Genomic DNA, 16,516 nt, shown 5'->3' on the forward strand with positions numbered 1-16,516 from the left:
ATCCCAAACCAGGCGGGACGGTCGGTCAAATTAACATCCCTAATCTGTTTGGAGGGGATAAACTAAGCAACAATTTTTTAGAACCACCATGGATACATATCATGTATGTGTTGGATTGTCTGTGTTGAAATTCATTTTTTAGAACCACCATGGATAATATCTTCCGTACATCTTCTAAATTCACTCTCTTTTCTATGTTCAATTGACGAATAGGTCAGCATTAGTTGCTATACTATATGTCAGAATTTGGAATTCGCATAAAATAACTATGCTGATCTCAAACTCCAGTTTTGTTAGTGTAGTAGTTTGAAATAAAGAAAACAACCTCTCAACACGTGGAGGTAAATCTAAACATTCCGGACAAGTGGGAATATTTTGCACTGAGTTTGCCCAAGTTGAATTATTATATGAACCAGTTGAACAACTAGGTAACTTAAAAAAAGAAAGTGTTAAATATGAGAGAACAAAAAAAAAATTTATTGGGGATGAAAGGAAAACCAGAGTTACTTGACATCGATGAATTTGTGTCTGAACACCTTGTTAGCTTCATATTTAACGAAGTATATATGTATATGTACGTAGATATACTGTAAATATAATATTTGTTGCTTCAATGGAAATGTTCATTCCAATAGTTCCAACTCCTAATGCTACAAATACTGTATACGATACAATCAATCATATACACTATATATATATATATATATCAAACATGGAGAAGCATGCAACTCACTGCAGGTGGGGTTTTAAAGAAAGAATAGAAGGTCAAAACAGCTCAAATTGAGGTACTGATATGCAGCAAGACTACTAGGGAATTCTTCCCTGACGGTGCTTCCTCGGGGTTAGAAGTCAGTCTGTCGACAGGAGTGCGGCAGAGAGGGCAGCTGGAATGAGAATAGAGCCACGTATCGATGCAAGGAGTGTGGTAGAAATGCTTGCAACGGGGCAGTTGCCTCGCGTCCTCACTATCTTCGAAACCTGACAAGCACACGACAGTCACACTGACAAGTTCTTCATTCATGACAGCCATCTCTTTCTTGTACTTGAACGTTGAGTATAAATATGGTTGCGCGCATAACTCTTCAAGTGGCCAGTCGACCTCTGCTCAGGCGACTGGTGATGATTCATGCACCAACCTGACGTAGTTGTATGGAAAATTGCTAGTGCAATGGCAACGAGTCCAATCAGCACAATGGCATAGCATACAATGGACATTGTTAGTTCTTGATATTATTTGAAATGCTTGAAAGGGTTTTGAGAATTCTCATTTCTCAAGCCAGAAATGAATGGAGCTTATAAAGGAGTGTAATGGGTTACCTTTAGGTGCTTATCAGAGGTAGACATAAATTCTTAAGATTCCAAGGATTCAGTATTTTGGGTTCCCCTGTTTTTTTCTAAGAATTGTCTCATTTACAGGCATATATGGGGCGACATGTTCAATGGCATCAAAACAAAATAGCCAACCAAATCTATATAAATATTATAGTTACAGAAAAAGGACAATGGAAATTGTGTTCCTCATAAGGAGGTCGAATATATATTATAGTTACAGAAAGGACTGTCTCACTTACAAGCATGGGGCGACACGTTCCTCCTAAGGAGGCCGAAAAATGCTTAGTAGATGAAACAAGATCACACCTACGAATAGGCAATGTGCAAAGCGTTGCAAGAAATCGAAGAGCTAGTTTTCAAGAAAATATTAGCAACATATGGACACTGCGTTTCTTTCATTTGATGGAACAAAGACATTGTCTTGACATCACAAACAAGAAGCTACAGCTACCCGGAACCAAGTTGATTCACATCAACGTCCTTCATAGCATCAAAATTCTCCTTCGTGGTCACATATTCCCCTTGTAGACGTGTAGCCACCTCCTTAACCTCAGCTATATCCCTCTGAATCCTCTGCATTCTAATAGCAAGTTGTTCCTTTGCCATCTTCATCTCGGCCAAATGCAACTGTCCTTCAAGCCATCTGATCTCAATATTTGCCTTCTTCAAGTCATCCATGGTAGATTTTATGAACTGAATTTCAGATGCCGAAATCGCTCTATGACGGAATTGACGTAGAATGAGAAGTATTTTACCAACAGACTCAAAAACAAAATTGCTTGAAGAAAAGAAACTTCTTATCCAAACACTGAAAGGTCTCCGGATGCAAAAGGGTGACTTCCTCAAGACTGGTTGCAATTTCGTTAGTCATGGGTATTCATTGCCATATCACTGATTGGTTTTGAGTTGAAGTATATGAACTGAGTACTGAGGTGGCCGGACTCTCCTTGCCTTGAGCCTGTGTACTTGATCCCTCCTCTTGACCTCCAGATGTTTCTTCATCAACTACCTCTAGTGACCCAAGAGGACAACTGTTGGTGTTTTCTTCTATAATTTGAAATTGACCACTTCTAACATCCCATCATAGACCACTTGCTTATCTACAAGTTCGTCTCGAGTCAGTTCCTCAGCAGCAGCCTCCTGTTGGGGATAGACAGGATCCTCGACGGCCTCAACATAAGTTCTAGGTTTTGACACAGATGTTTCGTCCATCAGTTCTAAGGAAACAAACCAAAATAAAATAAAATAAAAAATAAACCATGAAAAGATTAATCTTCTTCTCAGTTTAAATCAATTGCAATATCACTATAGCTAACGGGTTCAATAGAATCAATACTAACTAAACTTCACTGAGTATTCATATAAATATAGGATCAAAGCCACGGGGTTCAATGCTAATTGCCATCCATTAGACAAACTGACAGAAAATACATTCTGAGATCCTAACTGCGAGTTACCAATACAATAGATTTTGAACTAAAATATAAGGGCAATAGTGAATATGAACAATAGCACCTAATTTACAAACAATGTAACTAAATCAAACACTTCATAAACAATTTAATCAAATGAAACACAAACCAGATAAACAAAGAGAGGACTAAAAATATTATTACCTGAGTGCATTCTGCTGGAGTTGAGGAACTGGAGTAGGCCACCTTGGGAGCACAAAGGGAAAGAACAATGAAAAACAATGATAATTATAGCGAACATAACATACTCTTTTCAAAGTTCTGTTACTAATGTTGCAGAGTACAAGATGATTATCATTGTGTAGATATATAATATTTCCATTAATGGGATGAAGAGACGGTATTGATAATGTGTTGATTATCCTACACGGCATCCTGCGATCATCTGATTCCATAATCTTCAGATCAACCTTGTGCACCAAGGACCATTCAAGCCCATTGTAGTTCTTAAGTTCCCAAATGCTGAGAAAGGGAGGATAATATTTAATAAACCTGAGGTGTCCTTGGCACTTTCCCAAGTGATATATAACGGTGCGTCTGTTGACCTTGGTGTTCCTGTCCTTGGGCTTTTCGATGGTACTATATCGATCAGTGTTATTGAATGGATCATAGGCAAAAATCTTGCCATGATAAAGGGACATCCAATGGAGTATTCCATTGCAAACCACAGCATTAGAACGGGGATGGCAGCAATGGGACACAGTAAAGTTACGCGCTTGGGTCGATATGAATGTTTCAGTCCATTTCCATGTGTCTGAAGAAAATATCTCCAATTTGAGATTGGCAGAACGTTGTGGTGGTTCCAATTGGTGGATTCGAACCACTCTGAAGCTAGTTGTGCTGGTACTACTATCAAAGAATAAGATGGATTGCAAACAAATCCAATGATAACCCATTCTTGGCAAGTAGGTGGTGGAGGAAGCTCAACCCAATGCATTGTGAGCGGGTTGCAGACATAGTAAACCCTCTGAAACTTCAGGGTCGCAGAGCATTATACTAAGCCATTGTTTGATGCTAAGAAACGAATTGGCTCTGGTTTATGTTGATGTGATGAAGATGGTGTTGGGTTCGAAGAGGGAAGAAAGTTCAGAGAAAACCCACGAGATTTAAAAATGGGTGATTTGGATGTGAGTTGGACAGGACATTCTCGAGTATTGACTTGGCAGAAGAGGGCAAAATGAGTGACCAAAGAAGAACGATTGTTAATATAGCATTGTGCAAAGTGAGGAGTGGAGATGAGACTATTCCAACGTTTTGAAACCCACTTACAGCGATGGGTGAGTCTGAGAGTGAGTCTTTGGAGAATTTCTACGAACAGTTCGTGGGGTAGCTTCTCAAAGTGAGATTTTACCGTGCTGGAGGAGGAGGGTGATAAAGATTTGAACGATTTGCGTCTTCTGAAAGGTGGAGAGCCAAGAACCACCTTGATCTCCGCCGTAAGTGGCATAGTATGCGACGATTTGTCGTCATCACACCCCATTGTCTCCTTTTCTCAGCTATTACGGTGAGGTTTTGTTCGGCCCATTGTATATGTGACCGCGTGCGGCTTTGCGACCATGTATATGATTTAATGTAATGCTAGTTACTCGTTAAGTCATATTTACATGTATATGATTTACACAGTAGTATTAAACTGAAAGTAAGAAATTATAGAGTCACTTCTAATTGTAACCGTAGGATCTAATTCTACGATAATTACTTAATTGACTTTTATTTCCTTCATTTTAAGAAACTTATATTTTCTTTTCATATTCTTTCTATACCATTAAATATCGTTAAAGAAAAATGACAGAATTAGACAATTTATTAAAGGAAATAGAAATAAAATAATCCAATAAAAAAATACTTCCCCATCACTAGCAATTGTTTATTAAACAAATTTGCAAACAGCAACAAAAATAAAAAAAAGTTAATCAAAAAAGATAAATAAAATGGCCATTAAATAAAGATTGTTTGAGAAGTATTGATTATAATCAAAACTTAAATTTCAAGATTAATCCATGTTTTATACTCTACTTGATAAAATATTTTGAATTTGTTCAGCAACTAATTTAGAATTAGGAGACTACTATTGGCTTCTTAATTTTTTTTTTGAAAAATTATGCAAAACAATTCTTAATATATTATTATATATCTATCTAAATGTTCTCAATGTTTTTTTATTTTTTATATTTTTTGGTAAATTAAATGTTCAAAGTGTTGATCGGTAAAAGTATGCCAAAATATGTATAATATCATTGCAAATCTTAAGTTTTTTCTTCATAATTTATCAATAGAATTGATAAAGTATGGAAAAAAAATTAAAAATGATGACTTTTAATTTTAGATTAATTTTACTTCGTCTTAGTGGTTGCTTGCGAATTTGGCAAAAAATAGTCAAATTATTTTATTCTTGTTTTCTTTAATAAATTGTCTAATTCTATCATTTTTCTATTACCATATTTAATGGTATGAAAAGAAAATATAAGTTTTTTAAAATAAAAATAATAAAAGTAAATTAACTAATTACCGTAGGATTAGATCCTAAGTTACAATTAGAAGTGAGTATATAATTTCTTACTCCTAGGAGCAATTGAACGCTATCCTACAAATATATACGTACAATTACTTGTAAATATGTAAATCATGAATAATGATCTCTTGCTCCCTGTAGAGTAAGAAAATTCATCCACACTTTCTATAATGACCATTAGATATAATATAATGGTCATTATAAAAACCTAATTACATCATTTCTTTTTAATACAAAACCATTGCTACTATTTCTAGTTTCTAGATTTAATATTTACCAATATCACTAATTACAATAATAAAAGGTAATTACCCCCCAAAAAATTAAAACCTCTTCACCTCTGGAAATCATGTCTCTCTCAAACAAAGAATTACAAGACACACAAAAAAAAAAATAATAATAAAATAAAATAAAATTTAATCCATTAAATTTTATGCAGGTGAAGTGTGGTGCAAAAAAAAAAAAAAAAAAATTATTTTTATTTATATATATTTTTGAGTCGATGTTTCATATGTTATTAGTTTAATTTTCCTAATGTGAATAGGTATATTATGTATGGTTATGACTCTGATTTATCATGAAATTGCTAAACAAACTTAGTGAATGGTTTGTGGCACTTTTATAAGAATCAGAACTTGGATTAAAGGGAGACAAAGGAGATAAGAGAACTTGCAAATTCAATTTGTATGGAAAAAGAGAGAATACTCTTGTAAGTCTTTGTTTGAGAGAGACTGTGATTTTCAAAGGTGAAAAGATTTATATATATTTATTTTGAGTAATTACCTTTTATTTAGGGATGGCAACGGGGCGGGTTTGGAGCGGGTTTACCTAAATCCATCCCCGCCCCGTTTGATTAATGGCAACTCCATACCCGCCCCGTGCCCCGCGACGGGTTAAATTTTTATATCCATCCCCGCCCCAACGGTATACAAATTGTTCTCATATCCATTGTTGAAGGGGTGGGACGGGGCGGAGCCCCGGCGGGGCGATAAAAATTGCCACCACTATGTTTTAATACAAAAAGCTTGGAAATGACATAACATATATGAATCCCAATAAAAATAAATAAATAAATAGCATGCTCGTAGCATAATTCAAAGAACATAATCAACAAAAATAAGGGTTTAATACAACTAAATCATAACAAGTTCTAAGCTCCAACTTTCCACCATAACTAAAACAAAAGCAAGTTTACATCCCAAATTATTCAAAATTGAAGTCTAAAATTAACAAAAGATAACAAAAACACAAAAACTGATTTAAATCCCTTAAATGATCTATTGGCATTTGCAATCTCCCATGTCTTCCACAGTGTTCATGAATTAATCAAAACCTGAAAATTATGAACAAATGAATCGTTTAATATATAAAAAAATATCAACAAATTGAAGAAAATAAAATTTATATGAAAACTATAATTCCAATGATCATCAAGCAGTCTTGAAAAACAACAATCTTATGTTCAACACCGGTGTGCTAAATTCCTAGCTTGTACCAGTTGTACCTTTTCAATAAAAAATACAAATGTTCGTTACAATTCGTGACCCCTTGCCTCTCTGTTCATCAATTAACACATATGCACAGACAGCTTCACTAAAATGCTTCATTAAAGCCGCTACTGATGTTGAGAGAGAAAAAGAAAGCCAATGAAAGAGACTCACCGCTGCTCCTATAGAGACAGATTGGTGTCTACTACTAATTGATAAGGTCTGGTGTTCCACACAAATTTCTGCATCTTTTTCACGCTCAATATCTTCTGTAACTATCAACTATAACACTGCACTCTCCTAAGTCTGGATAATACAAGATAAATCAAAGTATAGTAGTACTAATTAGCACACTAAATTTTAATTTAATACTTGCATAACTCATGTACTCTAACAATATCAGATAAGATCAAAACAGATCTTCTTTTAGTAATTGATGGTGACTAATTGTACAAAAAACTATACATTGATTTAACAATAGTTAATATTACTAAACTGCAAAAAGGAGGGGGAAGGAAAAAAAAAAAAAAAAAAAAAACTATACCTTGGAGCCTTTTAATCTTTTTCTTCATCACAGATTGTTAACCGAGAGATTCCAGCAGAAAGAGTTGACGCCGATGCATTTGCTGCAAAACAGTGTAAAATTAAAAAAAAAAAAAATGAAAAAGAATAAAACTAAATGGGACATTCAATATAAAAGCATATTTAAAATTTCATTACCTTCTAGATCATTCCACAACCAAGATTGAGAACACATCAAAGCCTCTATAAGGCCAGGACTAAGTCGACTGCGATGTGGACTCACCAACCTACCACTTGTACTAAATGCTGATTCAGATGCGACAGTTGATACTGGAATAGCCAAGATGTCTCGAGCCATTAGCTGCAATGTAGGATACTTACTCTTATTTGCATCCCACCAATTTAAAATGTTAAAATCCATGGTGCGTGGCAAGACAGGTTCATCTAAGTAATGGTCTAACTCTGATTTCACATTCCCAATCCTTGACAAATCACTAACAATTATATCATACTCGGCATAAATGTCCCATTCTTTACTTGTAGAGCTTGAAGATGCAGCCAATCCACTTAGATCTTCACTTAGACTAGTTCCCTCCTTACTTCTATCTTGATTCTCTTGAAGTAAATCATAACATGCTTGGCGTACACGATCTTTTTGAGAGAAATATTCGTCCCCATGTATCCTCTGAAGAACATGCTCCAAAAAGGTCATTTTATGCCTTGGGTCTAACACTATTGCTATTCCTGCAACAAGATGGCACTCACTCCAATACTTATCAAATTTCTCCATCATACTTGCTGCCATTTTTTTTACCACCTCGTTCTCACAATTGCACCAACTACGCAATGCCAATTTTACCTCACAAATTTTTGGAAAGAGACAATTTGTGGTGACAAATCGAGTCCCAGAGAAAATTTCAGTAATAGAATAAAATAGTTCCAATCTCCGACAAATTTCTTGTGCTAAGCTCCATTCCTCCTCCGATGGCAAAGATGTATAAAGTCTCTCACATTGTTTCAATCGTGGAAACACATCCTTATAACATATAGCTGTTTCAAGCATCAAATATGTAGAATTCCATCTAGTTTTGCAATCAAGAGACAGTTTTTTATGGCATGGATTTTTTAATTGACTGGCTGCCTCCACAAATTTTTCTTCTCTAGCTTGGCTAGCCGTCCAAAAGTGAACACTATCACGAATTTTCCCAATTGCGCCTCCAATTATATCTAGACCATCCTTCACAATCAAGTTTAATATATGTGCAGCACAACGCATATGAAAAATTTTACCATCCAAGAGAAGTGACTTACTACGAATAGACAACTTGTTCGAAAGACCCTGAATCAATGCATCATTGGTTGTACAATTATCTACCGTAATAGTAGATATCTTTCTGTCCAAGTTCCAATCCAGGAAGCAATTCATAAGTGCATCACAGAGAATCTCACTTGTATGTGGAGAAGGCACATAAACAAACCTGAAAGTATTCATGAATTAAATATAAAAGTTAGTCACTGATGGATAACCAACTTTTGAGATATCATGTTATTGAAACAAAACAAATAAAAAAAGATTAAATACTTACCCAATAATCATATTTTGCAAGCGCCAAAATTCATCAACATAGTGAGCAGTGATTGACATGTAACCTCTTTTCTGTCTAGAAGACCACATATCAGTCGTGATAGCAACTCGACTCTCAAGTTTGTCAAACAACCTATAAGCTTTCACTTTCTTCGACTGATAAAGCTTCATAATATCACTCCTGTTTGTATTCCGAGTCATCATTGTGAAGCCGGGCTGGAGGCTGCTAACAAACCTTTTAAATCCAATATGCTCAACAATACTAAGAGGATACTCATGCAAAACAATTGCATTAGCAAGTTCATTCCTTGAAACTTCTTGGGTAAATGTAAAATTGCCAAATTGCATTGACCCATCAACATTTGGAGAACGTGCAATCATTTTTTGACGTATATCACTATTAGTTCGCTTCACACACCTCTTTAAATGTTGTTTTAAATGACTAGTACCAGATGAAGGTTCAGCAACAAGCTTTTTCTTACAATGATGACAAATAGCAAAAGACCCCCCATTTGGCCCATCCAATATCACATTTTCAAAATCCTTCCAAACTTTTGAAGTCAATTTTCTCTTCCTCGCCTGTGATGTTGCGAGTCCTGTGACCCCTGAACTTGGAGTGGGTGCTGATTCAGAATTGATTTCAATTGGTGCATCAAAACTTGTAGGTTGTGTAGCTGATGCAGATGGCACACTTTCCATATTTTGAGTTGGCTGGGACATTATATCAACCACTTGCTAGATAAAAAAAATATAGAAGTAATTAATTTAAAGGTTCACTTTCAATTGATAATCAAACTGACAAATGAACATGATAAAGGAGAATGAGAAGTGCCAATATAATTGAATAAAACAAAAAAGCTTGGTTTTTTAAAATATAAAAATAAAAAAAAAAAATTTTAATTCCCAAGTGGGTCATCCACAACCCATTGTCACGTAGACGAAAAAAAGAGTAGTTTTTTTATAGATTAATCAATCAACAAATGTAAAATCCAAAACAGCTAAAACATTATTGCATAGGAGAGACGAAAAAAGAGAAAAAAAATTACCTTCTCAACTAGTATTCAAATTTGTAATAGTCCAGTCTGAGGAGTTCAAGCTTTCATCGTCGTTCTACCTAGAACTCAAGCTATCTGTTCTAAAGGAACGTTATCAGACTCCAATGCACAAGTGGGTATGATAAAATATATATATATCCACTGAAATAATATATATATATATAACTTAAATCATAGACTACATCAAAAAAACAAAAAGATTTACAGAAATCAAAAACCTTAAAAATCAAGACCAAGTACGATATCAGAACCACAAACATAGAGACATAATCATACTATTCATACATGATATCAACGAAATAGTATTAGAGTATGAAGAAACAAAAAAAGTCATGAGAGAGAGAAGGATGGAATACCTGATAAAGAGAAACAAAAAAATTAGAGTTGTGTAACTTGTAGAGTTGTTATATTATATAAATTGATTATAAGTTATTAATATTATATAATATATATATATATAGTTATATTTAGCGGGGCGGGGCGGGACGGGGCGGATATGAATTAGAACCCGTACCCGCCCCATGACCCTCGACGGGTACAAAAATATATCCATACCCGCCCCAACGGTATAAAAATTGTTCTCATGTTATTGAAGGGGCGGGACGGGGCGGAGCCCCGGCGGGGCGGTAAAAATTGCCACCCCTACTTTTATTGTTGTGATTAGTGATTTGGTATACAGTAAATATAATACTGTATTTGATGCTTCCATTGAAGTTCTCATTCCAATACTGTATATAATATACATGTACCTTATATCAAACAAGGAGAAACATGTAAAGATTTATTCATACATCTCTGACTACACAAGAAAATCAAAATAAAAAGAATAGAATATCAAGAAAGCTCAAATTCAGATATTATGCATGCATCTTTGACTATACAAGCACACCACACCACACCACACGGTCATGCTGACAAGTTTCTCCATACATGACATCCATCTCTTTCTTATACTTGAACGTGGAGTATAAATACGGTTGTGCGATGAATTCTTCAAGTGACCTGTCCGACCTCTGCTCAGACGAATGGTGATGATTTGTGCACCAACCTGACATAGTTCTTCTCATATTGTGTGAAATGGCAGCAAATCCAATCACCACAATGCCATACAATGGACATTGTTAGTTTTTCATATTGTGTGAAATGCTTGAAAGGGTTCTGAGAAGTCTCATTTTCTCAAACTGGAAAAGAATAGATCCCAAGGATTCAGTATTTTGGGTTCCCTGCTTTTTTCTAAGGATTGTCTCATTTACAAGCATATTAGGGGAAGACATGTTCAATGGCATCAAAACAAAATAACCAATTAAGAATGTCACCGACCAATCTCTATAAATATTATACTTACAGAAAGGATTGTCTCACTTACAACTTGCAAGCATGGGGCAACATGTTCCTCCCAAGGAGGCCGAATAAAGATACGTAGCAAATAGGAAAAGTGTAAAGCATTGCAAGAAATCAGAGAGCCTGTTTTCAAGAAAATATTACACAGAAATTGTGTTCTTTCTCATCTGATGGAAGAAGACATTATCTTGACATCACAAACAAGAAGCAAAAGTTAGTTACTGAAAAAAAAAAAAAAAAAAAAGAACCAAGTTGATTCACATCAACGTCCTTTATAGCATCAAAATTCTCCTTCGTGGTCGCATATTCCCCCTCTAGACGTGTAGCAACCTCCTTGACCTCTTCTATATCCTTCTGAATCCTCTGCATTCTAACAGCAAGTTGTTGCTTTGCCATCTTCATCTCAGCCAAATGCAACTGTTCTTCAAGCCATCTGATCTCAATATTTGCCTCCTTCAAGTCATCCAGGGTAGATTTTATGAACTGAATTTCAAACGCAGAAACATCTCTATGACGGAACTGACGTAGAATGAGAAGTTTTTTACCCACAGACTCAAAAACAAATTGCTTTAAGAAAAGAAACTTCTTATCCAAACACTGAAAGGTCTTGGGATGCAAAAGGGAACCTTCCTAAAAAATGGCTGTAATTTCGCGAGTCATGGGTATTCCTCGCCATATCACTTATTGGTTTTCAGTCGAAGTAGATGAATTGGGTACCGAGGTGACCTGACTCGCCTCACCTTGAGCATGTGCTCTTGTTCCCTCCTCTTGACCTCGAGATGTTTCTTCATCAACTAACTCTACTGGCCCTCCTCCCACAATTTGAAAGTGACCACTTCTAACATCTCCGGCATGGGCCACTTGCTCATCTACAAGTTGGTCTCCAGTTGGTTCCTCAGCAGCAGACTCATGTTGAGGATAAACAGGATCCTCAAGGGCTTCACCATAAGTTCTAGGTTCTGACACTGGGATGTTTCGTCCATCAGTTCTAAAGAAAAAAGGAAAGATTAATCTTCTTCTCAGTTTAAATCAGTTGCATTATTAGCTAATGTGTTCAATAGAATCAATACTAACTAAACTTCATTGAGTATTCATATAAATTCTAAGATCCTACGACTGGGTTCAATGCTAATTGCCATCCAATAGGCATAACTGACAGAAAATATATTCTGAGTTCCTCTCTGGCATAGAACTGGCACTTAGTTGATCGCATAAACAATTGCAAGTTACCAAACCAATAAAAATTAAAGTAAAATATATGGGGAATTATAATAAATATGAACAATAGCACCTTGTTTACAAAAAACATGTAACTAAATCAAACACTTTATAAACAATTTAACCGAATGAAACACAAACCAGATACATGTAACTAAATCAAACACTTTATAAACAATTTAACCGAATGAAACACAAACCAGATATACAAAGAGGGAACTAAAAAAATTATTACTTGAGTGCATTCTGCTGGAGTTGAGGAACTGGAGTAGGCTACTGTCACGCCCCAAAAATTCTAACACAAGAACTATTGTCTTACACTAAAATCTAGTGCGTGACTCACATCATACATCCACCAAAAACCATGATTAAATTAGTAAGAATACATTTTATTTAAAAATCCATCAATCTAAATGAAATTTATTACATCCCCAACTAATTAAAATTCCACCAACTAAATGAATCTTATTACAAAGTGTTTGCTAAGAAACAATAATAAAAACAATATGTGGAAAACCAGAAAATCTCCATCTCCCATTGAGCCTCCTTTGCAAGCTAAATCAATGTGCACCTGAAAGTAATAAAGGGGTGAGCTCACAAGCTCAGCAAGAAATTGCTAAACACTATTATCGTTCAGCAAGTTAAACCATACCTTGTATTCCCATACTTAAATGCAACTCATAAAAGATACATTAATCACCTTCATCAAATCACCTACTAGGTACTAATATTGCCGAAGTACATAAATATTAATATCTAATAGTCACAATAACTACTATCACACTTGGTACAACTATATTACTATAATCTCATTCCCATCCAATAATTATTTTCTCATAAATATTATATCTCAATACCATTATGTCACAAGATAATCAGAATCTCGAATTCACACTATAAATCTATTAATCATCTCAATAATTAATTTACTAAATTTCACTTACCTTACATGAGCCCCTACCTTCCCTCAACTAGTTGGTTGTTTTATTGCCATTATCTCACATGAGCCCCTGGCTCCTCTCCAATAAGTGATGTGAACCGTATAGTCCCTAACTACTGAAAACACACGTGTGGTTGGATTGTACGTCTACTCCCCAGATGATCCCTGATCATGTCCACACAATAAAGGCTCATTAGACCCATGGCCATAACACAAAATAGTGCACTCGCATAAGGCTGGTCCCTGACCATGCCTAACTGATCCGATAATATTAATCATTAAATACTCTTTATTAAATGACTTTAACATTTAATAGTATTAATCAAGAGCACTCATCCTTATTAATGAGAGTACGGTAATATATAACTTCTTTTTACTCTCTAAGTCCACAACTAGTCCATGACAAAATCTAAATTCTGATATCTATATCATAACATATAATAGTAAATATAGGGTCGCATGCGCTTTACACCCCTGTGATATCGAGATAGTGCGTATAACCCCCCATTGTTTGTTTAACTTCCCTATACTTTAAAAATGGTGTGAATTAGTGCATTTTGGGTGTTGACCGCTATTGACCGGTACCGGAGTTACAAAAATACTAAAATAACCCTCTATTTATGATTTAAAAAAACTAATAATATAACATAAAATGTGAAAAGACTAAAATAGCCCTTTCAATCTGCAACAACAGTAAAGCTACAGAGCTATGTGGTTCAATTCTCCTTTCATTCTCTCTCACAATTTTCTCACCATGCCATCTCGTCAGATGTTGCAGTCATCACCACCGTTGATCATCCCCACCATTGCATCACCACCATCGATCATCCCTCACCACCACCACCACCACAACAGCCACCTCATTCCTCCACTCGTCGGCGGCATTGCCGCCGCCTTCTCCTGCCTCATTCTCCTCACCGTTTGCTTCCGCAAAATCTCCCGCAAACGCACCGTCCCCGCTAATTCCAAGCCGCCACACCGCTTCTCCTACTCTTCCCTCCGCCGCGCCACCGACAATTTCTCCGAATCTCACCGTCTCGGCCAGGGCGGCTTTGGCTCCGTCTACAGCGGAACCCTCACTGACTTGAACCTAGAAGTCGCTGTGAAGGCTATGGACGCCGGTTCTCTCCAGGGCGAGCGCGAGTTCCAGAACGAGCTCTTATTTGCCGGATTGATTGAATCGAATTACATTGTCTCGCTCATCGGATTCTCCTCTGACCGAAAACAGCGGCGTATGTTACTGGTGTATGAGCTCATGAGAAGCAGAAGCTTGCAAGATTGCTTGTTTCATCGCAAAAGTTCGTGTTCGCCGTTCGGGATCAGAATAGGGATAAGAAAAGTGGGTCTTTGAATTCGATTATTTTCATTCAATTTTCCAAAACTAATTTTGAGAAATCTGCATATTTTTTAATTTTGAATTGAAATTGTAGAATTGCTGAAAGTAAAAATGAAAAAGAGAGAGAGAGAGATCCAAAGAGATCAGAAAGTTTGAACTTGAGAATTGATGGTAGGATTCAAAAAATTCAAGCTGTTTTCAACAACAAATTGGATGTCCAGAAACAAAATTGCTGCTTTTACATTTAAGTTATTTCAACTTGAAACACGATTAATATCTCCCAACCAAAAACGCATTAAATAATAAAATTTAAAAAAAAAAAAAAAATTGGCTAGTTTTGTAGCCTAATTCAATTACCCACATGAAAAATGGGGGAAAACCCTCAAAAAAATAAATAATTATGGGGAAGATAATAAATTTTCATACCAATAGATACAATCCTATACAACAGAGAGCCATAATCGAGCTCTGAACGCCATTTTTGGCCGCTTCAGATCAGATATCCGGCGAAAACCAGGCAGGGATGACAAATGATTCGGTGGACCATAAGATTCCGGTGAGGGGGTAGTAATATATATATGTGGTGAGGGGGTAGTAAAGGAATATTAAAAGGGTAATTCTGGAATAAAGGGTTTTAAATGGTCATGTGCAGGGCACATGACCAATTGGCATCCAATTTTCACCGGAATAGACACCAGTGTGGTTTAATTGCACATTTTTGTATCTGGTAGGGATTTATATAAATAAATCTAACTAAAAGGGTGTAAGTCGCATAAATTTAAAACCACAGGGGTGTTTTTCAGACTTTCCCCTAAAATATATACCTAAAAGGATTAATCAAATATGATTAATTCCTGGCCCAAATACTACAGTACACGTACGCACTCGAGTAAGTAACACTGATCTCTTTGATCTAAGAATTAAAATTCATCCAAACTACAACTCCTTAGCCTTAGCCTTGGTCCCACACTTAATCATGAGAAATGAAAACACTCAACCATGAAAATCCAAAATTATACTAAACACCTAACTATCTATCTCAATTGATCCAAAGCAAAAGACCATCAATCTCACGTTACAACTCCAGACTAAAAACAAATATCTAACTACATACACTTAATAGCTTTACAGTGAATATTCCCTTGGCAGCGAAAAGATATACACATAATATCTACCGCAAAACATGTATATGCACTTCTTATTCAATCGTCATATATATTTATATATTCACATATAAATACATACACGTACATGAATTAAATCTAAAGTTTAGGTAATTGACTGAATTCCGAAATATAAAAGTATACAGAATTCTATAATCATACCACCATAATTAGACATTTCATTAAAATACCCATCAAATTATTATAATATTGTTAAAAAACAAATCAAGTTACAGATAATATATGGGTATAGAAAGCAATGTTAACTTGCCTGATAATGGAATCTGCTTAATCTTCTTTGTTACTTTGAATGATCGTGTAGACTTCACAGAATAATATCGTAGGTAATAAAATGCTGATACACCAAGTCTAGATATATAACTAGTATCAAACTAAACTGACAGCCTTATCTCTCTCTTAAAATTATACGATAAACCTCCTATACCTCACATAATTCCACATAGATAAATAATATATAGATAAAAACATGAATTCATAAATAAATAAATATATATACAAAATATATCTGGGGTGTTACAGCCACCTTGGGAGC

At 35.5% G+C, this 16,516-nt stretch overlaps 1 protein-coding gene across 2 annotated transcripts; it reads right to left on the reverse strand.

Annotated features, from left to right (window-relative positions):
- Nucleotides 1–1,458: 1,458 nt before the first annotated feature.
- On the reverse strand, nt 1,459–3,798 carry LOC132286409 (uncharacterized). Of its 2 annotated transcripts, none has more exons than XM_059788741.1 (2): nt 2,949–3,798; nt 1,459–2,515 (listed from the first exon to the last, which is right to left on the reverse strand). In XM_059788741.1, exons 1-2 carry the CDS (start codon nt 3,698–3,700, stop codon nt 2,380–2,382), a joined length of 888 nt encoding a protein of 295 aa, XP_059644724.1. In that variant the 5' UTR covers nt 3,701–3,798; the 3' UTR covers nt 1,459–2,379. The 2 variants fall into 2 exon arrangements, with proteins under 2 accessions (XP_059644724.1, XP_059644725.1); XM_059788742.1 differs by having other exon boundaries at nt 1,459–2,549.
- Nucleotides 3,799–16,516: the final 12,718 nt, after the last annotated feature.

Source organism: Cornus florida, unplaced genomic scaffold (genome assembly GCF_030987335.1).
Source record: "Cornus florida cultivar Cherokee Brave unplaced genomic scaffold, ASM3098733v1 CherokeeBrave_3.0.0_Hap2_Chr11, whole genome shotgun sequence".
NCBI lineage: Eukaryota > Viridiplantae > Streptophyta > Magnoliopsida > Cornales > Cornaceae > Cornus > Cornus florida.

What these genes read in the sequence shown, in the direction of transcription:
- LOC132286409 (XM_059788741.1), bottom strand. Translation starts at nt 3,700, where the DNA reads ATGGGTTATCATTGGATTTGTTTGCAATCCATCTTATTCTTTGATAGT. An exon ending in CTCCAGCAGAATGCACTCAG is followed by an intron (nt 2,516 to 2,948) that starts GTAATAATATTT and finishes GTCAAAACCTAG; the next exon opens with AACTTATGTTGAGGCCGTCG.